We start from the raw sequence: 24,379 nt of genomic DNA, 5'->3' as shown, positions 1-24,379 counted from the left end.
GTGGGGGTGGGGATGATGGTGATGGTGGGAGAAGGTGTGGTGTTGGTGATGGTGAGGGTGGGGATGGAGATGGGGGTGATGGTGAGGATGGGGGTGATGGTGATGGTGATGGTGGGGACACTCACTGAGATCATGTCGGGTCCACCCCTTAAATGGTGGCTGATTAAGGTTGGGGTAAGTGGGCTATCAAAGTTCGAGAATCTATCAGAGAGCTTCCAGCGTTTGAGTAGTGTTCAACTGGTGTGAAGGGGGAGTAACTGAGAGGGTGTTTCAATGGGAAGTTGCTGTCCTCCCAACCTTCTAAAATAAAAATCAAATAGAAAGTACAGAAAATGCAGCCAGGGCATTACTGTGGTGCATTGGTGGATGACTGGGGTTGGGGGCATCAGGAGAATTATCTGCTATTGCCTGCACTCCCCACCCAGGTAAGCAAAAGAGGATCTACAGTCCTTGCTGGAACACTGGCGATCAGACCTGCTCCTGGGTTGCTTGCCTCAATGGCAACTGAACATCACGACAGGAAACTGAAAGCCGACTGGAAAATACCAACAGACCTCCAGTTGCAAGTGTGAGTAAGGCCCCAGGGAGTTTAAGGGTGTACCCAGCGTGTGGGGCCACACAGCCCTGTGGGTTCATGACCCAGCTCCTCCAATGGCAGGCACCAGCATCTTCAGGTTCCCATCTGGCTCCTCCACAAACCCAACCCAGAATCCTTCTCCCCATGTTCTTTCAAGGAAGGCCGATTTTTCCCTGAGGGCTCGTCTCCTTTTCCTCTTGAACGTGATCGTCCTGAAGGATAAAATAACAATAGCTCACTTACCAAAGAGAATGATGGCTGTGCCTTTTGGTTTTAAGGGGAAATAAATTAATTCACTTGCAACTGATTGATTTTGACTTCTCCTATAAACCTAAAGGAGCATCTGCTGGACTGAGTTAACAGCAGTCTCAGTACAAGGCACACTCCAGGACTAAGTGACAGGATCATGTTGTATCACTGAAGGAGTGCTGCATTATTGGAGTTGCCTTCTTTTGTGTAGAACCTTAAACCAGGGCCACATGTGGTTGTTCAAGTGGAAGTAACAGATGCCAACCTGTTGTTTGAATCAAACCCCGAATCAATGCTGTCAGAAGCAAGAATTAAACTTTAGTCTCAATGCTGCTAGTGGAATTTGGTGCAAATTGGCTGCAACATATGATTAAAGTGCTCACACAGTAATCCATCGAACATGTATTAGCTGCAGCTTTTCTTACTTTACAACAACGATGACATATACTGAGTACGTCATCGGCTAGAAAGAATTTGAGGCTCCAATGGTTGTGTGAAGAGTGCTATTAAATGCAAATCTTCATTTTATTGGCTGTGAAAAGAAAGATGTGCATTTATATTGCACCTTGCATGACTATAGGAATCCGGAAGCTTTTATAGTCAATGAAACACTTCTGAAGAGTGTTCCTTGTCGTAATGTAGGAAATGTGACAGCCAATTTGTGAATAGCAAGTATCTAAACAGCAATGTGGTACTGACCAGATGATACATGTTCTTACACTACTGGCTGATGGATACGTACTGGACAGGACTCCAGTGATAACATCCCTGTGCTTTGAGTAGTGCTTTTTTTAAATAGAATCCCTACAGTGTGGAAACAGGCCCTTTGACCCAACAAGTCCACACCAACTCTCTGAAGAGTAACCCACCCATAACTATTGCCCTATATTTACCCCTGACTAATCACCTAACCTAGGTATCCCTGAACACTATGGGCAATTTAGCATGGCCAATTCACCTAACCTGCACGTCTTTGGATTGGGGGAGGAAACCGGAGCACCTGGAGGAAACCCACGCAGACATGGGGAGAATGGGCAAACTCCACACAGTCACCTGAGGTTGGGATTGAATCCAAGTCCCTGGCACTGTGAGGCTGCTGTGCTAACCACTGAGCCTCCTTTGTAGCTTCTTTCATATCCATCTGAGAGAGCAGATGGGGTCTCAGTTTAATGGCTTATTAAAATGCATGACATGAAGGCTATGAAAATACAGCACTTTAGCAAGAGTCTTGGGTTCATGACCTTCTGACTCAGAGTCAAAAAGCACTTTTAAGCCTATTGAAAAATCATAGGCTAGGATAGCTTAGAAGGTCATTCAGCCACTGAGTCTGTGTTGGCTCCTTTGAAGAGCCCTGCTTTTTCCCCACATCACTGCGATTTCTTTCTGTGGTCATGGAGTTCTTCCTTTCCTTCCTGCTTCCCATGAGGTAACCACCTTGCCGTCTTGGTCTGTTCACAGGAAATATGCTTGTCGGACCCACCCATCGTAATGACCCTGGTGGATGGACCCACTGGAGAAAATGACAACCTCATCTGTGTTGCATACCGCCACCAGTTTGACTTAGTGAACGAGAGCACGGGAGAGTCTTACAGGCTGCACCATGTTGATGCGAGCAAGGTGAGCTTACAGTTTGAGGCATGCAACTGGCCAGAGGAAACCCACAACCCCATTATTTAAACTCACGTCCTCTTTATTTAACTCTACGTCCTTACCTTGACTCAGAGAATCCTCAACCTCCCTAAAACCACATGGGCTGTTGTACAAGCTTAAGGGAAGATTAGATTAGATTCCTCACAGCATGGAAACAGGCCATTTGGCCCAACCAGTCCACACTGACCCTCTGAAGAGTAATCCACCTAGACACATTTCCTGACTAATGCACCTAACACTATGGGCAATTTAGCACGGCCAATTCACGCGGCCTGCACATCTTTGTGACTGTGGGAGGAAACCCCCGCAGACACTGGGAGAATGTGCAAACTGGAGAACCTGGAGGAAACTCATGCAGACACTGGCAGAACATAAAAACTTCATACAGACAGTACCCGAGGCTGGAATTGAACCTGAGTCCCTGGCACTATGAGGCAGCAGTGCCAATGAGAACATCTCTAACAGTGCCTTTAAGTATGAAGTGAAGGGAAGGATCAGGAACCCTGTTCAAGGGCAGCCTGAAAATCTGAAGCATTACTCAGTTCCCTATGTCTGGTTGCACTTACTCATTTAATAAAGATAACATTTCCAATTCAGAAAGGCAGTACTTTTTTTATAGCTGATGAGGATGTTACTGAATTATCTTCTAAATCTAGCATGATTTTACGTAATGGAGAAATGCATTGCCTGGCTTGCAGCCAGTCCACTGCCCAGGAATCACGACAGACTATAGCTTCTGGCTGCCTTTAATTAGATCAAGGTGCAAGTTAAAGTGCATAAGAATGACAGGGATTTATTCTACAGCATGGAATTTACATATCTCCTAATAAGTAAACAGAAAATGTTTTGATTTATATTGAATTGTCAGTGTCTGGTAGCAGAAAAGGATATGTTGACATGTCACCCTTTGTTCTGATGAATAAACAACCTCAGACTATTAAATATAGGGGCGGCATGGTGGCTCAGTGGTTAGCACTGCAGCCTCATAGCACCAAGGACCAGTGTTCGATTCCAGCCTCCGGTGAACTCTGCGTGGAGTTTGCACATTCTCCCTGTGTCTGTGTGGGTTTCCTCCCATAATCCAAAGATACGCAGGTCAGGTGGATTGACCATGCTAAATTATCCATAGTGTTAGGTGCATTGGTCCGGGTGGGTTGCTCTTCGGAGGGTCAGCGTGGACTTGTTGGGCTGAAGGGCCTGTTTCCACACAGTAGGGAATCTAATCTAATCATTCTTGTTAACAACCAGAACAAACTACCGCAGATACTGGAAATAAGTACAAGAAGTCCCAGAACAAAAATTAAGGCAGCATCTGTGGAGAGACAGAAATGTTTCAGGTCAGACCTTTTAATCTCGTCCTTTTTTTGGAAAGGAATTCTCCTCTGATTTTATACCTATCATCTTTGGGATATTAATGCAGAAGGAATGGAAAATTTTATATATCCATGGCATCTCCTGGGTGTAATATACCTCAGTTAGAGGCAGGATAAAGTTCCTCTATAATGCACCTCAGCTGCCAACCTCTCAGGATTCAATGTGGTACTTGCTCCTTTTCAATTTCCATATCTTTAGACTTGTCTGAGTCACATAAAAGAGAAAAGAAGACTTACCTTTATCTAGCACTTCTCACAGCCACCAATTATGTATGGTTCCATAAAAACAAAATACTATCAATATTGGAGATCAAAAATAAAAACACAGAAAATGCTGGAGAAACTCAGCTGGTCTGGCAACATCTGTGGAGAGAGAGAGACACACACACACAGAGTTAAGGTTTCTAGTCCAATTTGACTGAAGAAGAGTCATTTAGAATTGAACGATAATTCTCATGTTTTTCTCTCCAAAGATGCTGCCAGACTTGCTGACTTTCTCCAGCACTTTCTGTTTTTATGAAGTATCTTCATTATCTTAATATAGGAAAGTAGGCAGCTAATTTGCTCTTTCGCAAACTCCCACAAACACCAACATGATCATGATCCTATAATATGTTTTTGTGAGGTCAATAGAGGAATAAATATTGTCCAGGACATTAGTGAACAATCTACATCTCCACTTTGAAACAACATCTGGGATCTTTGGCTTTGTCTGGGAGTGGTGCTCAGTTTAACATCTCATCCTAAAGCCAGTACTTCTGGCAGTCAGGTACTCCCTCAGTATTGCACTGGAGTGTCAGCCTTGATTTTTATGCTTAAACCCTGGAGTGGGAATTGATTCCCAGACCTCCTGATTCAGGGATAAGTGTGTGACTAATCGAGCCAGGTTTGGCACACCTTAAGCCGTCTGCCATCACTGAAGGCATTAGAGAGGAAGATCAAATGAATCATTACATTGTCAAAGTGCATTCACTGTTCCCCACAATCAACAAAAGTTAAAAGCAGCTCATTGGGGTCTCCATGTTACAGTCAGTAGTCATCTGGGAGTTGCAACTTATTGTGATGACATTATACACTGTGAGATTCACTGATAATGTGTTGAGGGGCATGCTGTTTGATGAGTTACAGGATATTGTTATGCTTCAAGTCCAGTGCATTGAACACCATTTCTATCTTTATTTCTCTGTGTAGTTTTCTCACAGTGTTCATTATTGCAATGTTGCCAGCTGAGTTAATGCCTCACAGGAGGCAGAAATATTAGAAAACACCCAAAATAGATCGGACTTTGTCCGAGTGACTCATTCCAATAAGTGTGCGTTTGTCATTAAAAAGAACACCTTTCTCCCACCACCTCAAAATGCAAAGCTGCCTCTAGCCACATTAGACAATTGGCAAACCAGTGAACATCTGAGTGATTTGTGAAATTCAGAACCATCTGTGAGACAGTTAATAGCAGCAACATCATTGCATGGGGCAGGTTTTGTGGCTGCACCTTCCTCCTATTATCTTCACAGTGACAGCATTCCCATTGGAATTGCCAGCCTCAGAGCACTCGCAGAAGTTTTACTTTTAACTGTAATCACCAGATTTGTTTAGGTAAATGGAACAGAGACATGTACACTTTGAAACCTTCATTCAAGTGGTTCCACAGAGATTTGAGCAGCCGCAATTCCATTCATCAAGCAGCATTTGAAACAGCACCTGTATTCTCACTGATTCTGGCCATGTTCACCTCATCTGCTTCCTGCTGCTAATTGTGTGATTTATCATCCTTACACCTTTACCACTGCAGTAATTGCTCCCTGTGTTGTAACCATGGCACGCAGTCATGAATGCCCTACAGATGCGCCTTCAAAAGTTGTATCATATCAAATAGTGACAATTTCCTGTTCTGCACCAAACAGTGACAAAGTCATTATGAAAAGTTCTGACCCCTGTGGTGTTCCAGTTGATTCTTGTAACCACAGCAACAAAGTTTTTTTTCCCAATTGGATGCTACAAAAATCACTCGTTGCTTTTATTTGCTGTGTCTCTGAAAGTTCACACAATATAATCTTCACTTTAGTTCAATAATATTTAATTCAGTTTTCTTTTTATACCATTTGATGACTCTTATTATTGAAATCTATTTTAATCTCCATGGCAAGATGAACATTCCAAATCTATTTATTCCTGGAAATTACCCTGTTCAAAATTTCTCTTCATCTGTTATGATCAATCTGAGTTTAACACAACCTCCAGGGCAGATATTGTCAAAGCCTCAGCCATTCCGCATGTACTGTTCTTCGTTAGACCAAGCTGATTCAGTGTTTTCAGCTCTGTATGATTCGCGATAATATTTTCAGTTAGAATAATGGCTGAAATACTGGGAAAGAAAGGAAAAGGCAGGTGTCTGGAGCAGTGTTCATTGCTGGTGAACACACTGCCACTTTACCTTATTATTTTGCCATATAGCAGGGTGGAAAAGGTAGGCAGTTGATGTTGCATAACTGTAGGAAGCATACCTGCCTACACTCTGTGGTGGCTTTCTTACAACACACTCCCACATCACTCTCTCAGTCCCAAATCAACACAACCATAGATTTACTATTATTAAGGAAACCTAGCTTCTTCAAAAAGCCTGATGTGACCATATCATTGCATAGTCATTCACTCAGAGAAAAGAGTGAATAGTCAAGGTCTTGTTCCCAAGGTAGGGGAGTCCAAAACTAGAGGGCATAGATTTAAAGTGAGAGGGGAATGATTTAAAAGGGACAACTTTTTCATGTAGAGGGTGGTCCGTGTATAGAATTAGCTGCCAGAGGAAATGGTGGCGGCTGCCTCAGTTACAATGTTTAAGAGACATCTGGATGTGTATATAAATAGGAAAGGTTTAGAGGGATATGGGCCAAGTGCTGGCAAATTGGACTAGATTAGTGTAGGATATCTGGTCGGCATGAATGAGTTGGACCAAAGGGTCTGTTTCCATCCTGTGCATCTCTGACTGTATGATTGAACAAGCTGGGGCTTTTTTCTGTTATGGTTTGATAGGTGCCTTTAGACTTTTGAAAAGGTTTCATTGGGTAGCTAAGAGGAAATGTTTTAACGTCACTGTATACATAAAATAGCCCTTCCTGAAGAAGGGCTTATGCCCGAAACGTCGATTCTCCTGTTCCCTGGATGCTGCCTGACCTGCTGCGCTTTTCCAGCAACACATTTCCAGCTCTGATCTCCAGCATCTGCAGACCTCACTTTCTCCTCCTACATAAAATAGTCACCAACATATCCAATAGGGAATTCAGGAGAACATCTTTATCTGGAGAGGGGTGAGTCACAGAGGTCTACATCACAGGAAGAGGCCCATCAGCCCATCAAATCTGTGCCAGTCAAAAGCAAGACCCTAACAATTGAGAATGCACAACCAGCTACCACATGCATTAGCTCAGGCAAATAGTGGTCTTGCCTTCAAGGGAAACGGAGATAAACGCATGAGAGAAACAGGGATGGAAGAATATGCTGATAGAATTGGAAGAAGAGGAGTGGGAGGAGGAGATGGTGAAGGATTAGCATGGGTTAACTGGGGCAAAAGACCCAGTTTGTGTTGTATGTGGAATATAATAGTGTGGAATGATAGGACTCTCAGTTGAGAGCTGTACAGGGAAATGATTCCAAATCTTGTGGCCGGGAGAAATTGAACTTTCAACTGATTCTGCCCTTGCTGACAATAGCAGAAATACTGGCCCTTCCAAAATCCACCAGGGCTCCTTAGACTGCATCTTTCAAACCCACAATCATGCTCATCTAGAAGGACAAAGGCTTTCTTTCACCGTCACCGGTCAAAATCCTGCAATTACCTCCCTGCAATCTACCTCCCTGCTGTTGATAGATCCACTGCATTGTGGATCTATCTACAGCACATGGTCTGCAGCGATTCAAGAAGGCAGCTCACCCACACCCTCTTGGGATGGACAATAAATGCTAGCCCAGCCAGCGACAATCACATCCTATGAATGAATTGTAAAACAGACGAGGTGATAATTCTCTCCCCCTCTCTTTATCCATGCTCCCCTCATAACCTATGGCCACATTACTGCTGTATTCAGAAAAAGGAAGTTATATACACAAGCTGATGTACTTTCACCATTACTGCTGAGCTGGTGGTTACTGTTAAATCTGCTGCTCCTCTCGTGTTTTCCAGCTGCTTGTCTTATAGAGCACTATTGATTCAGCAACAGTGTGAGCAGCAGGATTGGAGTCTGTCAGTAATGCAGCATTAGCTGTAAGCGAGGTTAGCAGACACTACCACATATCCAGGAGTCCCTCTTTGCGATAATACTGGACATTCCCACACACTAAATATAATTGGGATTATTTCAGTGGCAAGTGGGGATCTGCTGCTCTACACAGTAAGTGATTATGTCGCATAGATTGGAAAATGTACACATTATGAAAAATAATATGACTGTGTCCCTTTTTAACTATTTTTTTCAGTATTCTGGATCACTGGGATGCACAGAGAACATTTCTGATTGATAAAGATGGGAGGTTGTAACCTTGTTTAGACCTGTGTCTGTCTCACAATGATATAGCTCTGAAATGTCAAAGAGATTAAATGTGACTGCAGAGAAGTGACACTCATGAGGTTTTATTAGTCTCCATTATCAGTGGAATTTCCAGTTAGGTTAATGACAAGAGTAGCCTTTGATAAACTGTACTGAACTTATCCTTATTAAGACTTTGTTTCAAACATTAAGACTGTCCATTCTGCTGGTTGCCACTGTGAATTACCCATACCCATTACCATTGCAGGTTAATTTTGTTACAACTATTGATGTGTATGAAGACGGTGAAGCAGGACTGTTACTCTGTTATAACTGTGAGTTTAAACCTTTCTTCTGTTTTCTTATCAATAATTTAATGACTAGAAGGATGTAGCATTATTGAGGAACAAAGCAGACACTACATACACAATGTTTCAATGTGCATATTTCATTGTCCTGCCTTTCACGTAATTAGATTAACACATTGAAACAATATTTCAATCTGTGTGGAGATGATATTACACACCACTGGAGCAGGTGGGACTTGAACCTGGGGTTTCACCACAAGACTCCTGAAACAATATTTGGTGGATGCTTTTAATCAGCCTGATCAGAAGTGTTATGACATACTTCTGGAGGACTTGGGACTTGAACCCAGACCTCCTGACCACTGGGCCACAAGAGCCTTCTGAAACATTTAAATAACACAACGACATTGGCACCTGCTCCATCTTCCAATGACTGGAAAAGAAGAGCTCTTCAGTACTTAGTTATCGAGTTGCCTACTTGCATCCACTGTAGTGTAGACACTATGCTTTGAGACTATAGTTTCAGATAGCATTCCAACTTCCAGGAGGTCTCTATGATGTAGGGAGTCATCTCACCAGCAATTCCCACAACCTGAGCTGGCCACTGTACCTTGTAAAACCAGAGTATCATTGGCAGAGGTCTGGTACAATGAGCCACTGCCTTGTGTGTAATGGACTTACACGTGTTAGAGCTGTTTGTATTTGCTGCACTGTCGGACATGCTAGATGTGTGCGTCCCTCTAGCAAGCTCCTTCTTCCTGTCAATGTTCCAGTTAATGTTAAGCTGATACAGTATTGTTCTGTTGTGTTGCAGATGTATGTTACTATAAGAAGGTGTGTCCCTTTAATGGTGGCTCTCCGCTGCTTCAGCCTTCAGCTTCTGATTTCCATTTCAGCTGGAACCAAGTCCCTAATGATATTGGTATGACATCATCTCATTGCAGGCTGACTTCAGACCAATTAAAAATAACCTCTGTGGGTTGTCTAAAGATTATAATGCTGCCTTTGGCTACGCAACCTATTGTGAGTAATTGAATGAGATATGAAAGACCTGAAGGGAGTTGATTTGATGGTAGAGCTCTTTTAATATGAGTAATATTAACATGAACATGTTTAGAGAAAACAAATACAGAATACTTGGAGACACTGTAGCCAAGTGTGTGGGAAGTGGGGAGATGCTGTGTTAACTGTATAGGGTCTTTTAAAATGTCCCCTTCCTAAAACAAGATATGAAGCATCATTACTTTTGATGGTAGACTTTCAATTCCAGTTTTGATTAAATCTATTAAATATTTGATTTATAATTACTACAGCTTTGTCCCCCTCTGATGCAGCCTAACCTCAATACAATGACAAGCATCAGCAAGGACAATGTATATGGAGGTTCTCAATGGAAGAGTAGCCCAGTCTTCAATGTTGCCCACCCTCTTTAGCTTTGCAGGAGGAACTGTTCCTGACGAAATTCCCAGAAATTACCCTGATGCCAATGGCAAGCAGCCAGGCCCAAGCACCACATCAGTCAAGTGAGGATTTGATCTCAGACCCTTATTTCCAAATTTCACTGAAGTAGAGAGATAAATTGGTACTGGGCTAAATCTAACCAGCAAGCTGTGGGCCTGAGTTCACTGTTTAGAGTGAGACTTGAAACAAAGAAAATCCCTTTTGCAGTGGATCTTAAATCAATCTAACACTGAGGTGGGTGTAGCACTAATTTTCTCTTGCATATTGGCATGTCAAGCTGCAGGAACATGACAGGAAGTTCTGTAAATGTTGCGGTAATACTTCTGTTCATCTTCTTTGCCCCAGTCTGTGTCTTTCCTTATATCTTGGCCTTCACGACTGATTCTATTGAGATTCGACTGGTGGTGAATGGGAACCTTGTTCACACGGCCGTAATGCTTGATCTCCATCTCACAGCGTCACAGGTATGACTCTTGAGCACAGGTTATCTATTTGCCTATTCGTATTCTGACAAGTGGTGGGTCTTCCAGAGAGAGAGAAAACACTGAAACTGTGCCTGGCTAATTAAGGAATGGAGCTATTTGGAAGCTGTAACATGATATTCAAAATATTTAATTGTAAAAGGATGGGCAGATTCATTTAAAAGGTAGATTCCAATGCAGACTAATAAAAATGTATTCAAAGGTGTGAGAGTCAAGTATAGAATCCCTACAGCACGGAAGCAACTCATTCTAACCCTCCCACAAACATCCCATACAATCCCTGTAACCTTACATTTCCCATGGCCAATCCACCTAAACTACACATATTTGGATTGTGGGAGTAAACCAGAGCAAATTCATGCATACACAGGGAGAATGTGTAAACTCCACACAGACAGTCACCCGAGGCTGGAATCGAACCCGGGTCCCTGATAGCTGTGAGGCAGTAGGGCTAACCACTAAGCTATCGTGCCACAAAGCATGTTAGTGGCTTCTTGAGTATCATGGTATGGCTTATTGGAGCATGCTCTGTATGTCTTATTACTATGTGAGAAGGATGAATCTTTTGTGCTAATCATATTTAGGAGCTGGGGCTGGTAAATATTTGTCCACATGTGCCCAGTGTGAAGCCCATGGACCATGTGCAAATACAGAATGGAATTTTCTTACAGCAAAAGAACATGCTTTGTTACAATCACACATGAGTACCTTTCATATACAAGTGTGAATAATTCTAACTTGGAAACTTTACTTAAAACAGTACTCTGTGTTGAGAGTGCACTCACACCCAGGAAGCAGCCAGCTTATGCTAACAATGGATTCCATGTCGGAGCAGAACCTCGTTCTGACAATACAGGGTAGATTCTAATCCATTGGTGAACGCGCCACTGGCTGTCACATCTGGTTCCCTCAGAACAAAACAAAATAATACCGTTCTTGGGAGACGATGAATTGCTTTTTCTCTTTCTTATTCCAGTCAGATATTTACTTTACGTCTGCTGCTGCATCAATGAATGCAGCATCCAGCGGCAGCTCAAAGGAGACCAGCTCACACAGTTCTCCACAAACTCCGACGGGGCAGGAGTTACCCATACTGCCCTCATCTCCAGGTGAAGGTAAGCTGCTACAGGTCCTGGTCTGTAGAAACCCCCTAAGGTGCGAGGATGATCAAATTCCCAAAGTGTTAGAATAAAATATGGATTTGTGTTTCTTTTCAAAATAATAAGCATCTCAAGATGTTTGACAGAGGGAAGTGTGGATAATGAGCAGCAGTGCACGAACGAGGAGAGAAAGCGAATGGAGGGCATCGGTGAGAAACTTGCAGGAATCCCCTGAAGCTTCATGTCCTCCCTTCCAGGGCTCTGCAAATTATTCCCTTCCAAGTATATTTTTCAAATTATCTCTGGAAAGTGCTTTCTACACTTCAGTGTTTTTGGATAGAGTCCACTTTACCCATGACTTGATAAAAGATATAGCAAATAGAACCAGGAGCGTTCCATATCAGCCCACTCTCTGTTCAATACGGAGTTATCATTGGCTTCACTTCCTGCCCATTCCCCGGACCCCTTGTTTCAGTGAGACCAAAAGTCTGTCCCATCCTTAAATGTGTAATGATAACACCGCTGTAAATCTTTGCAGATGGAGAATTCCAAATAATCACAATCCTTGGAGTGAAGAAATTTCTTCTCATCTAAGTTCCAGTCTTTATCCTGAGACTGTGCCCCGTATTCTAGATACCCCAAATCAGGAAACAACATCTCCATGTCTACCTTGTCAAACCCTTCAAGAACTTTTGTGTTTCAATGAGATCACCTCTCATTCTTCTAAACGTAGGCTAACTTGCTCTGTCTTTCCTCATAGGACAACTTTCTCATCCCAGGCACAAATTTAGTGAACTTTTGCTGCCTGACATTAACACAACTCTCTCCTTCCTTGACGTGAGACCTTTCTATTGGTCTCACCATGTCCATGTATAATCACAAGTTGGCTTTATTTTTGTACTTCAATTCCCTTGAAATAAAGGCCAACATGCCTTTCTTTTTCTAAATTACTTGCTGAACCTACATTTTGTGAACTTTGTACGGGTACAGGGCGAACCCCGTACCCGTGGGTCCACTTACCGTGGTTCAGTTACCTGCGGTTTCCCATGGCCCGAACATATATAAGGGAATGCTCCAGAACCAGTAACCAGGAGGCTGCCGGGAAGGTACATCTCCCATTTAAGTGAATGAATCCGCTCCTATCCGTAGTTTCGGGCTTCTGCGGTACGTCTTGGAACGTATCCCCCACGAGTTCCGGGGGCTACTGTACACTCAAGTCTCTCTGAGCATCAACACTTAGGAGTGTCACACCATTTCAAAAATATTCTGTTTTCCCATTCTTCCAAAGCAAATGACCTCACTTTTCCACATTATATTCCACATGCTCCCGTTTTACTCACTCACCTTAGTCTGTTTCTGTCTCTGCAGCTTCTACCCAGCTTGTATTCACATCTAGCTTTTCATCATCAGTAAATGTAAACACTTTACTCTCCCTCTTTGTCTGTGTCACCAATATAAACTGTGACTAGCTGAGGTCCCAGCACTGATCCTTGCTGCACTCCACTAGTCACAACCTGCCAACTTGAAAATGCTCCCACTCTCAGTTTCCAGACTGTAAATCTCCTCAGATTCTATGAGCCTTTATTTTGTGTATTAGCCTTCTGCGTAGCCCAATCAAATGCTTTTTGGAATTCAAAATAGACTACATCTGCTTGTTCCCTTTGTCTATTTAACTAGTTACATCTTCACATACTCTGATAACATTATTGATAGTATTCCCTATTGTTAATCCCTGCTTCAAAACCTAACAACACAAAGATGGCCAATTCTGTTACAAGAATGAGCTGCCAGAGGAAGTGGTGGAGGCTGGTACAATTGCAACATTTGAAAGGATGGGTATATGAATAGGAAGGATTTGGAGGGATATGAGCTGGGTGCTGGCAGGTGGGACTAGATTGGGTTGGGATATCTGGTCGGCATGGATGGGTTAGACTGAAGGGTCTGTTTCCATGCTGTACATCTCTATGACTATTACTTAAGCAGAAGATGGCGAGGAACAAGCTGGAGCAATTGTTTCCCCAAAACTGTAGTTTATTCATAAAAATGTTGAAATCACTTTCACAATGCATTAAATTAGATGTTACTGAAAGTGCAATACAATTCAAGTCCTTTTCCTCAGAGTCTTTGGTACTCTGAGCTGCCTCAGGACAAATTCAATCACATGTAATTTTTACAATATGCATGTCATGACAAAGATATTGTGTGAGGGGCTTATCATCCTCCTGATACTGTGACAGTTGAATATTAAAGAGCAGCCTTGTCCCATTAAGCTGCCCCAAGCTTTAGTGCATCCATCAATATGCAGTCCTGGACCTTGGGATGCACCAAGCTTCTACATCTCTTTTTAGACTAACAGATTTCAGACAGATCAAAATTGAGGGAATGCTGCTGATTGGCCTAATGATCGAGGAGAGACAAAAAAAAAACTGCAGATGCTGGAATCCAAAGTAGACAAAAAGGAGGCTGAAAGAGCACAGCCAGCCAGGCAGCATCAGGAGGTGGAGAAGTCAAGGGTTATACCCAAAATGTTGACTTCCCCCCCCTCCTGATGCTGTCTGGCTTGCTGGGTTCTTCCAGCCTCCTTTCGTCTACTAATGATTGAGGAGCCGATTTCAGCACATTATTGTCTGCATTCTTCCTCTTTTCACTATTTTAGGAAACCATTGAGCAGTTTTACAGTGGTTAGCACTGCTGCCTCACAGCGCCAGAGACCCGGGTTCAATTCCCGCCTCAGGCAACTGTCTGTGTGGTGTTTGCACATTCTCCCCGTGTCTGCGTGGGTTTCCTCCGGGTGCTCCGGTTTCCTCCCACAGTCCAAAACTGTGCAGATTAGGTGAATTGACCATGCTAAATTGCCCGTAGTGTTAGGTTAAGGGGTAAATGTAGGGGAATGGGTCTGGGTGGGTTGTTCTTCAGAAGGTCGGTGTGGACCTGTTGGGCGGAAGGGCCTGTTTCCACACTGTAAGTAATCTAATCTAATCTAAGTAATACGTGCAGTTGGGGAGGTTATGGGGAGAAAGCCGGGGCAGAAAACTGAGTTGGAGAATCAGCCATGATCATATTGAATGATGGAGCAGCCTCTGAGGGCTGAATGGCCTACTCCTGCTTCTATTTTCTGTGTTTCTCTGTTAAGGGGCCTTGGAGTGCAGGTTCATAGCTCCTTGAAAGTGGAGTCGCAGGTAGATAGGATGGTGAAGAAGGTGTTTGGTATGCTTTCCTTTATTGGTCAGAGCATTGAGTATAGAAGTTGGGAGGTCATGTTGCGGCTGTACAGGACACTGGTTAGGCCACTGTTGGAATATTGCGTGCAATTCTGGTCTCCTTCCTATCGGAAAGATGTTGTGAAACTTGAAAGGGTTCAGAAAGGATTTCCAAGTATGTTGCCAGGGTTGGAGGATTTGAGCTATAGGGAGAGGCTAAGGCTGTTTTCCCTGGAGTGTCTGAAGCTGAGGGGTGACCTTATAGTTTTATAAAATCATGAGGGGCATGGATATGGTAAATAGACAAGGACTTTTCCCTGGGTTGGGCAAATCCAGAACTAGGTTTAGGGTGAGAGGGGAAAGATATAAAAGAGACCTAAGGGGAAACTCTTTCACACAGAGGGTGGTGCGTGTATGGAATGAGCTGCCAGAGGAAGTGGTGGAGGCTGGTACAGTTATATTTAAAAGACATCTGGATGGGTATATGAATAGGAAGGGTTTAGAGGGATATGGGCCAAATGGGACTGGATTAATACAGGATATCTGGTCGGCATGGACGAATTGGACTGAAGAATCTGTTAATGTGCTGTACATCTCTATAACTCTATGTTTAATTGTTTCCTGATTTTGTTCTGCTAAATTCCAGTTAGACAACAAGCTGTGATTTATCTTTGGATACACAGCATTTTTTCTGGTACAAAGCAGTAAATGTGATAGCTGGATCTAGCCATCTTGCAGCAACCAAGAATGTGTAAGATCACTCGCACTCTCAACGTCAAAGGGCTATGTAACCTCCTGAGGACAAGTTTTGCCTGTCTTGAGAGACCAGCAGGAATTCATTGTTGTTTTAATAGCATCAAAAGCTTTGTGATATCATTCCTATTGACAATAACCTTAGTTTTCATCTCTCATTAACGTTATTGTTGGTGTTAGTGCGAGGATAATGTGGGAAATCCATTAAGTGGCAAACAAAAGGAAGGATCCCTTTGTGGGATATTAGTCTGTTTTGTTTATCACTTCAACATAATTCAGCAGATGTGGTTTACCTTTAAACTATCAGAGAGAGGAAAGCTCAGCTTAACTAACGGAGGTCCGGAGAAGATTCACGGAGCTGATATTAGGTATGGAAGGACTGTCTGATGAGGAGCTGGAGAAGATTGGCCCCAATGCATTGGAATGTAGAGGAACAAGAGGGGACCACATTCAAACATCAAAAATTCTTAGGGTACTCCTGTTGAGAGGTTGTTTCTCCTTGTAGGAGTCCAGGACTCAAGGGCATAATCTCAGAGTAAGGGATGCCATGTTTAAAATACAATTTCTTCTCTCAAAGACTTGTGAATCTTTATCACAGAGGGCTGTCAAAGTTGCGTTGTTCACTATATTCAAGGCTGAGACAGATTTTTAATCAGTAAGGGATTGAAGGGTTATAGGGAAAAGGCAAGGAAGTAGAGTTGAGGATCATCAAATCAGCCATAATTCATTGAATGGCAGAGCAGTCTCAATGGGCTGAATAGCCTACTACTGCTGCTGTGTCTTATGGTGTAAAGGAGAGGAGTCCGCTGCAGTCTGTCCCAGCATCACTGGTTGAGTGTTAGAGTTTAGGGGGTGATGGAGGACTTACATTTGGTGACAATGTAAGTTGGATAATATTGACTACATATTTGTCTCCTTTCTTGGTGTCTGTGGACTCAAATTAAGAACTGTATTTTACTGGCACAGATAGCGGCAAATGAAGTGGGTGAGGGTGCTGGTGAGAGAGAGATGGCACTCCATCGGTTTCCTCCCCATGGGGACATTTCTTTCTTCTTTGAGGATGTGAGATGCCAGGTATTTAGTGCCCATCCCTGACTGCCCCTTGAGAAGGTTGTGGTGAGCCCCTCCTTGAATTGCTGTCATCCTTGGCAGGTTAGGACACAATGCCATTGGAGAGGGAATTCCAGGATTTTGACTCAGTGAGGTAGAAGGAACGGCAATATGTTTCCAAGTCAGGATGGTATGTAGTTTGGATGCGAACTTGCAAGTGATGGTATTCCCATGTATCTGCTGCCTTTGTCCGTCTGAATGGTGTTATGACTGAGATGGGAGGAGTAGTCCATAGGTCCAAACTTTAAACAAAAATGTATAAATTCCAAGTCCCAATATGGCCAATCATATGCTTTCTTGAGATTAGTTTTCAAATGAAAAGGTCCATAGGCCCTTTCTTAAATTAAAAACAAAATACCAGAGGGTGGCTGTTGTGGGTTTGGAAGGTGCTGTGTAAGGAGCCTTGGTGAATTTCTGCAGTGCATCTTGTAGATAGTACACAGTAATGCTATTAAGCATTGGTGGTGATGTTTTTAGAATTGGGTTGCTTTGGCTTGGATGATGTCAAGCTTCTTGTTGGAGCTGCATCCACCCATGCAAGTGGGGAGTGTTCTGTCAGACTCCTGGCTTTTACCTTGTAGATGGTGGACAGGATTTGGGTGGGAATCAGGAGATTTGCTGTAGGATTCCTAGTCTCTGACCTGCTGTTGAAGCCACAGTTCAGTTTCTAATGAATGGTAATTGATTTGATATTGATAGATGGGGATTGAGTGATAGTTATGTCCAAGGGGAGATTACCATTGCCTGGTACTTATGTATATCAATTTTACTTTCTATTTATCAGCCGAGGGTTGAGGGGCAATGGAAGTTGGCAGTATATTTGCTTAATGAGGGGCCCAATTATAGCCTTTTGGTGGGGCTGCCTGGATTGTACTCTCCTGTGGCAGTCGGTGAAACATTGGAATATGAGACCCCATGTCCAACAGATGGAGCAAGGTGCAGGAATGGATGCTTTTACCTTGGGAATCTTGAGACTATCCCCCCTGGAGTGCCCTCCCCTCCCAGTGGGAATGCTGAAACCTCAGAGCTACTGGCCTGCTGATTGGAGCAACTGCATGGGATCCAGTCCTCTGATTGGAGCAACAGCATGGGATGTAGCCTTCTAATTAGAGCTGCAGGATGGTTTCCCTCCCTCTGATTGGAGCAGATGCATGGGATCTCGCCCTCTGATTGGAGCAGCTGCACAATCCTCACCTGACCAGTAAGCTTGGAGATAGCCAATTTTTAGGCTGCCTGTTCCCATTTCTTCTGTCTCTGCATTTTTCCTTTACCCCCATTCCAATCATTAGATTAGATTCCCTACAGTATGGAAACAGGCCCTTTGGCCCAATCAGTCCACACTGACCCTCTGAAGAATAACCCACCCAGACCCATTTCCCTCTGACTAATGCACCCAACGCTATGGGCAAGTTAGCCTGGCCAATTCACCTGACCCACACATCTTTGTGACCCTGGGAGGAAACCCACGCAGACACGGAGAGAATGTGCAAACTCCACACAGACAGTCACCTGAGGCTGGAATCGAACTTGGGACCCTGGTGCTATGAGGTAGCAGTGCTAACCACTGAGCCACCGTGCCACCTCTAGCTGGAAGGTCCTCTCCATCCTCTCTCAACTTGAACCACTCTTGAAGTAGCAGTCAGGTGAAGACTGAGGGAGCCTCCAGAGGGTATTCACTCCTGCACAAGCCATCCTGTAGCTGTGACCTTGCTCTGTGTTTACTCCGTGTCCCTCAGTGAAGCTTAGATCAGGAGCTTGGTGTGAGGGAGAGTGGCCACAGAGCACTTAGCAACTGCTTCCCAGCTGTTGGGAGATGAAACTCTTCCAGAAGAATACCTTGCAAGACTTTGCGGGATTTGTCATTACGTTATCATTGAGTTGATTTGGTGTTCATTTGTAATTCAAACAGGCAACAATTTGGGAAGAAATGAAAGGGCAGAGATGAGATTGCAATCTAATTAGATAGTGCAGACTGAGTATTTCTGAGATTAAATGCAAATCATTTCAGCTTTCCATCCCTGCATTTCCACATGATGTGGACTGCTGAAGAGGACCCTTTCATAATTCCGATGTGATTGAATTCTAGGCTCTGCCTTTTTGCAAATCAGTTTAGTGCGTGTTTTCTTTTTCAATTTTAATCAAGCTAAAAAGTGTTGGGAGGCCAATGATGGGAACATTGGTACTATAAAGTGCGATGTGCATGGGCCAATTTTAATAAAAGGGGAAATATTTAACATCTAAATTGAAATTTGTTGTGCTGTCAAAGGAGATACTGACAGGAAATAAATAGAGGTTTCTGGTAAACAACAATAAAGTGACTACAGAGACTAATCCATTGGACTTGGTAGCAGCTTGATCCAAGGTGAGGTTGAGATCATTAGCAGGATGTGTTTTAACACAGTCTAATTGAGGAGGTTGTAGTTATTATCCACCATACATCCCTAGACCCCTGCGTTCTCTCCAAGTGAAATTATTTGAGTCATATCATTGAATGAGAGAGTGACAAAGGCAGTGCAAACTAAGCTGGACAGCATCAATTTATCAGGAGGAAACTCTGGTTTAACTCCCTTGATGATTGGCTGAAACAGCTCAGACACATGAAACAAAACGAAAACCTTGCCCAGCTCTCAACACCATATTGTTCAGAGGCTTTACTGCATACACCAATTCCTTTGGCATAGTATGGGCATTTGGCTCATGCATCAGGGTGAGTGATATCAACTGCTTTTTGCAGGTACTGAACTCTCCTCCTGAAGTAAGCTAATTTTCCTTTAAAGCACCCAAACCTAGAGTGAGCTATAGATCATTTGGTAATGCTTTTGTTTCCACATGACAAAAAATTCAGGTTCAAGTCCAACTCCAGGACTCCAACACAGTAGTTAAGACTGATACTTCAATGCAGTGCTGAGGGGGTGCTACACTGTCGGAGGGTCAGCACTCAGAGAGTGCAACACTGTCGGAGGGTCAGCACTCAGAGAGTGCTACACTGTCGGAGGGCCAGCACTGAGAGAGTGCAACACTGTCGGAGGGTCAGCACTCAGAGAGTGCTACACTGTCACAGGGTCAGCACTGAGAGAGTGCTACAGTGTCGGAGGGCCAGTACTGAGAGAGTGCTACACTGTCACAGGGTCAGCACTCAGAGAGTGCTACACTGTCACAGGGTCAGCACTGAGAGAGTGCTACAGTGTCGGAGGGCCAGTACTGAGAGAGTGCTACACTGTCACAGGGTCAGCACTGAGAGAGTGCTACACTGTTGGAGGGTCAGCACTGAGAGAGTGCTACACTGTTGAAGGGTCAGCACTGAAAGAGTGCTACACTGTCAGAGGGTCAGCACTGAGATAGTGCTACACTGTCGGAAGGTCAGTACTGAGGGAGTGCTACACTGTCGGAAGGTCAGTACTGAGGGAGTGCTACACTGTCGGAGGGTCAGCACTGAGGGAGTACTACAGTGTAGGAGGGTCAGTACTGAGGGAGTGCTACACTGTCGGAGGGTCAGTACTGAGGGAGTGCCAAACTGTCGGACGGTCAGTACTGAGGGAGTACTACACTGTCTGAGGGTCAGTACTGAGGGAGTGCTACACTGTCGGAGGGTCAGTACTGAGGGAGTGCTACACTGTCTGAGGGTCAGTACTGAGGGAGTGCTACACTGTCGTAGGGTCAGTACTGAGGGAGTACTACAGTCGGAGGGTCAGCAGTGAGGGAGTGCTACACTGTCGGAGGGTCAGTACTGAGGGAGTGCTACACTGTCGGAGGGTCAGTACTGAGGGAGTACTACAGTCGGAGGGTCAGCACTGAGGGGGTGCTACACTGTTGGAGGGTCAGTATTCAGGGTGTACTACACTGTCGGAAGGTCAGCAGTGTCGGAGTGCTACACTGTCGGAGGGTCAGTACTGAGGGAGTGCTACACTGTCGTAGGGTCAGTACTGAGGGAGTACTACAGTCGGAGGGTCAGCAGTGAGGGAGTGCTACACTGTCGGAGGGTCAGTACTGAGGGAGTGCTACACTGTCTGAGGGTCAGTACTGAGGGAGTGCTACACTGTCGTAGGGTCAGTACTGAGGGAGTACTACAGTCGGAGGGTCAGTACTGAGGGAGTACTACACTGTCGGAGGGTCAGTACTCAGGGTGTACTACACTGTCGGAAGGTCAGCAGTGTCGGAGTGCTACACTGTCGGAGGGTCAGTACTGAGGGAGTGCTACACTGTCGGAGGGTCAGTACTGTGGGACTGCTAGACTGTCCAAGGGTCAGTACTGAGGGAGTGCTACACTGTTGGAGGGTCAGTACTGAGGGAGTGCCAAACTGTCGGAGGGTCAGTACTGAGGGAGTGCCGCACTGTTGGAGGGTCAGTACTGATGGAGTACTACACTGTCGGAGGGTCAGCACTTAGGGACTGCTACACTGCCGGAGGGTCAGCACTGAGGGAGTGCTACACTGTCGGAGGGTCAGTCCTGAGGGAGTACTACACTGTCGGAGGGTCAGGACTGAGGGAGTGCTACACTGTCGGAGGGTCAGTACTGAGGGAGTACTACACTGTCGGAAGGTCAGCACTTAGGGACTGCTACACTGTCGGAGGGTCAGCACTGAGGGACTGCTACACTGTTGGAGGGTCAGTACTGAAGGGAGTACTACACTGTCGGAGGGTCAGGACTGAGGGAGTGCTACACTGTCGGAAGGTCAGCACTTAGGGACTGCTACACTGTCGGAGGGTCAGCACTGAGGGACTGCTACACTGTTGGAGGGTCAGTACTGAAGGGAGTGCTACACTGTCGGAGGGTCAGTACTGAGGAAGTACTACACTGTCGGAGGGTCAGTACTGAGGGAGTACTACACTGTCGGAGGGTCAGTACTGAGGGAGTACGACATTGTCGGAGGATCAGTACTGAGGGACTGCTACACTGTCGGAGGGTCAGTACTCAGGCAGTACTACACTGTCGGAGGGTCAGTACTGAGGGAGTACGACATTGTCGGAGGGTCAGTACTGAGGGACTGCTACACTGTCGGAGGGTCAGTACTGAGGGAGTACTACACTGTCGGAGGGTCAGTACTGAGGGAGTACGACATTGTCGGAGGGTCAGTACTGAGGGACTGCTACACTGTCGGAGGGTCAGTACTCAGGCGGTGCTACACGTCGGAGGGTCAGTACTGAGGGAATGCTACACTGTCGGAGGGTCAGAACTGAGGGACTGCTACACTGTCGGAGATTCAGGACTGAGGGTGTACTACACTGTCGGAGGGTCAGTACTGAGTGAGTGCTACACTGTCGGAGGGTCAATATTGAGGGACTGCCACACTGTCGGAGGGTCAGTATTAAGGGACTGCCACACTGTCGGAGGGTCAGTACTGAAGGAGTACTACACTGTCGGAGGGTCAGTACTGAGGGAGTGCTACACTGTCGGAGGGTCAGTACTGAGGGAGTACTACACTGTCGGAAGGCTAGTACAGAGGGAGTATTACAGTGTCAGAGAATCAGTACTGAGGGAGTGCCAAACTGTCGGAGGGTCAGTACTGAGGGAGTGCTACACTGTTGGAGGGTCAGTACTGAGGGAGTACTACACTGTCGGAGGGTCAGTACTGAGGGACTGCTACATTATCGGAGGGTCAGCACTGAGGGAGTGCTACACTGTTGGAGGGTCAGCACTGAGGGAGTGCTACACTCGGAGGGTCAGCACTGAGGGAGTGCCGCACTGTTGGAGGGTCAGTACTGAGGGAGTGCTACACTGTCGGAGGATCAGCACTGAAGGAGTGTCTTGTCAGGGAGCTATAAAAGATTTCATGGCACTATTTATGGGCGGCACGGTGGCACAGTGGTTAGCACTGCTGCCTCGCAGCGCCAGAGACCCGGGTTCGATTCCCGCCTCAGGCGACTGACTGTGTGGAGTTTGCACATTCTCCCCGTGTCTGCGTGGGTTTCCTCCGGGTGCTCCGGTTTCCTCCCACACTCCAAAGATGTGCAAGTCATGTGAATTGGCCATGCTAAATTGCCCGTAGTGTTAGGTAAAGGGGTAAATGTAGGGGTATGGGTGGGTTACGCTTCGGCGGGTCGGTGTGGACTTGTTGGGCCGAAGGGCCTGTTTCCACACTGTAAATAATCTAATCTAATCTATTTCGAAGCAGCAAGGAGTGATTCCCCAATGTATTGTGACCAATATTTAACCCTCATTCAATATCACAGAAACAGATTAACTGGTAATGATCTAATTGATGTTTGTCTCAGTCAAACCCGAGCATCGCTGATAGGGTAACCGCAGTACAATACGTGACATGCTTTAAACCCTGGAATGGTATTTGAACTGGGTAAAAACAATGACTGCAGATACTGGAAACCAGATTCTGGATTAGAGGTGCTGGAAGAGCACAGCAGTTCAGGCAGCATCTGAGCAGCAGTAAAATCGACATTTGGGGCAAAAGCCCTTTATCAGGAATACAGGCAGAGTGCCTGAAGTGTGGAGAGATAAATGAGAGGAGGGTGGGTGTGGGGAGAAAGTAGCATAGAGTACAATAGGTGAGTAGGGGAGTGGATGAAGGTAATAGGTCAGGGAGGAGGGTGGAGTGGATAGGTGGAAAAGAAGATAGGCAGGTCGGACAAGTCATGGGGACAGTGCTGAGCTGGAAGTTTGGAACTGGGGTGAGGTGGGGGAAGGGGAAATGACCTGGGAGTTGCAGTGGAAGAGTGAGATTCTTGTAGAGAGAGGAGGAAATCTTCTTCAAGGCAGGCATCCTTGCAAGAGGATTCGCAGTAGGATTAAAATCAACTAGATTAAAAACAATGACTGCAGATGCTGGAATATTTGAACTGCCAACCATCACACTCAGACATAAGAAGCTACCAACTGAGCGACAGCCTGATGTACAGTCGCTTCGCCCAAATCAAACAGCAGGGCATGCTCATTTCCACAAAAAGACAATTCTCTGTTATTAAAGACTGCTGGATTCACAAAGTGCTGTAACCATTCAGCTGCCCCTCTTTATGCAGGGTGGTAATTATCATTCTCCAGGTACTGGCAGTTTGAGGGAGGAATAATAAACTGTTGCCAACCACTATGCACTGAAAATCCATATAGCCATTGTCCCTTTCTGGGCTATTGTTTGAAGCAAGAGTGTGATATTTTGTAAATGGAATTGGCGAGTTGGTTTGTTCTTTAAAGCTAAGTAGCAGATGCTAAGGACCTGTCTCTTTCTTCCGTTCTTAAAATGCTAACTGTGAAAAATGAGATCAAAGTCAAGCAGAAGTCACTTTTACAAGTGCAGCAGCCTGAATCAAAATCCTCTTCCTCAGTTATAGGAAGATGTTTCCGAGAAATGTACACTAAGTGGGAAACGATGCTGTGAACTCAGGCAATGGCAGAAATAGAGATAAGGAAAATGCAGGACAGGGAATGAAGCCAAGGATGGAGGTATTGAGGATTTCAAATGCACGGTTAGGGGTGGATGGGCAAAGACAACTAGATCAAATATTCTGGCAGGATAGTTGCTGAATAAGAAGGTAAATAAATGTGAGAGAGGGTGAGAACTGGGGATGGGAGAGTGGTGAGGAAGGGAGAATGGGTGAGAATGGGGGATAGGAGAGTGGGTGAAGATAGGGACGGAGAGTGGGTGA

General features: G+C 45.0%; 1 protein-coding gene across 5 annotated transcripts in view; it reads left to right on the top strand.

The window, feature by feature from the left end:
* The window catches only part of garnl3 (GTPase activating Rap/RanGAP domain like 3), a 443,932-nt gene that overhangs the window by 373,690 nt on the left and 45,863 nt on the right, over positions 1-24,379 (top strand). For all 5 annotated transcript variants that reach the window (XM_043720251.1, XM_043720250.1, XM_043720254.1 and 2 more), the window contains 5 exons: positions 2,285-2,443; positions 8,638-8,704; positions 9,492-9,599; positions 10,484-10,602; positions 11,597-11,735. In XM_043720251.1, coding sequence (XP_043576186.1) covers positions 2,285-2,443; positions 8,638-8,704; positions 9,492-9,599; positions 10,484-10,602; positions 11,597-11,735 — 592 coding nt within the window. The remainder of the gene's footprint in view (positions 1-2,284; positions 2,444-8,637; positions 8,705-9,491; positions 9,600-10,483; positions 10,603-11,596; positions 11,736-24,379) is intronic.

Source organism: Chiloscyllium plagiosum, chromosome 30, assembly GCF_004010195.1.
Source record: "Chiloscyllium plagiosum isolate BGI_BamShark_2017 chromosome 30, ASM401019v2, whole genome shotgun sequence".
Taxonomy (NCBI): Eukaryota; Metazoa; Chordata; class Chondrichthyes; order Orectolobiformes; family Hemiscylliidae; genus Chiloscyllium; species Chiloscyllium plagiosum.
The sequence above is the reverse complement of the archived record's forward strand: the minus strand, read 5'-3'. Positions and strand labels throughout refer to the sequence as shown.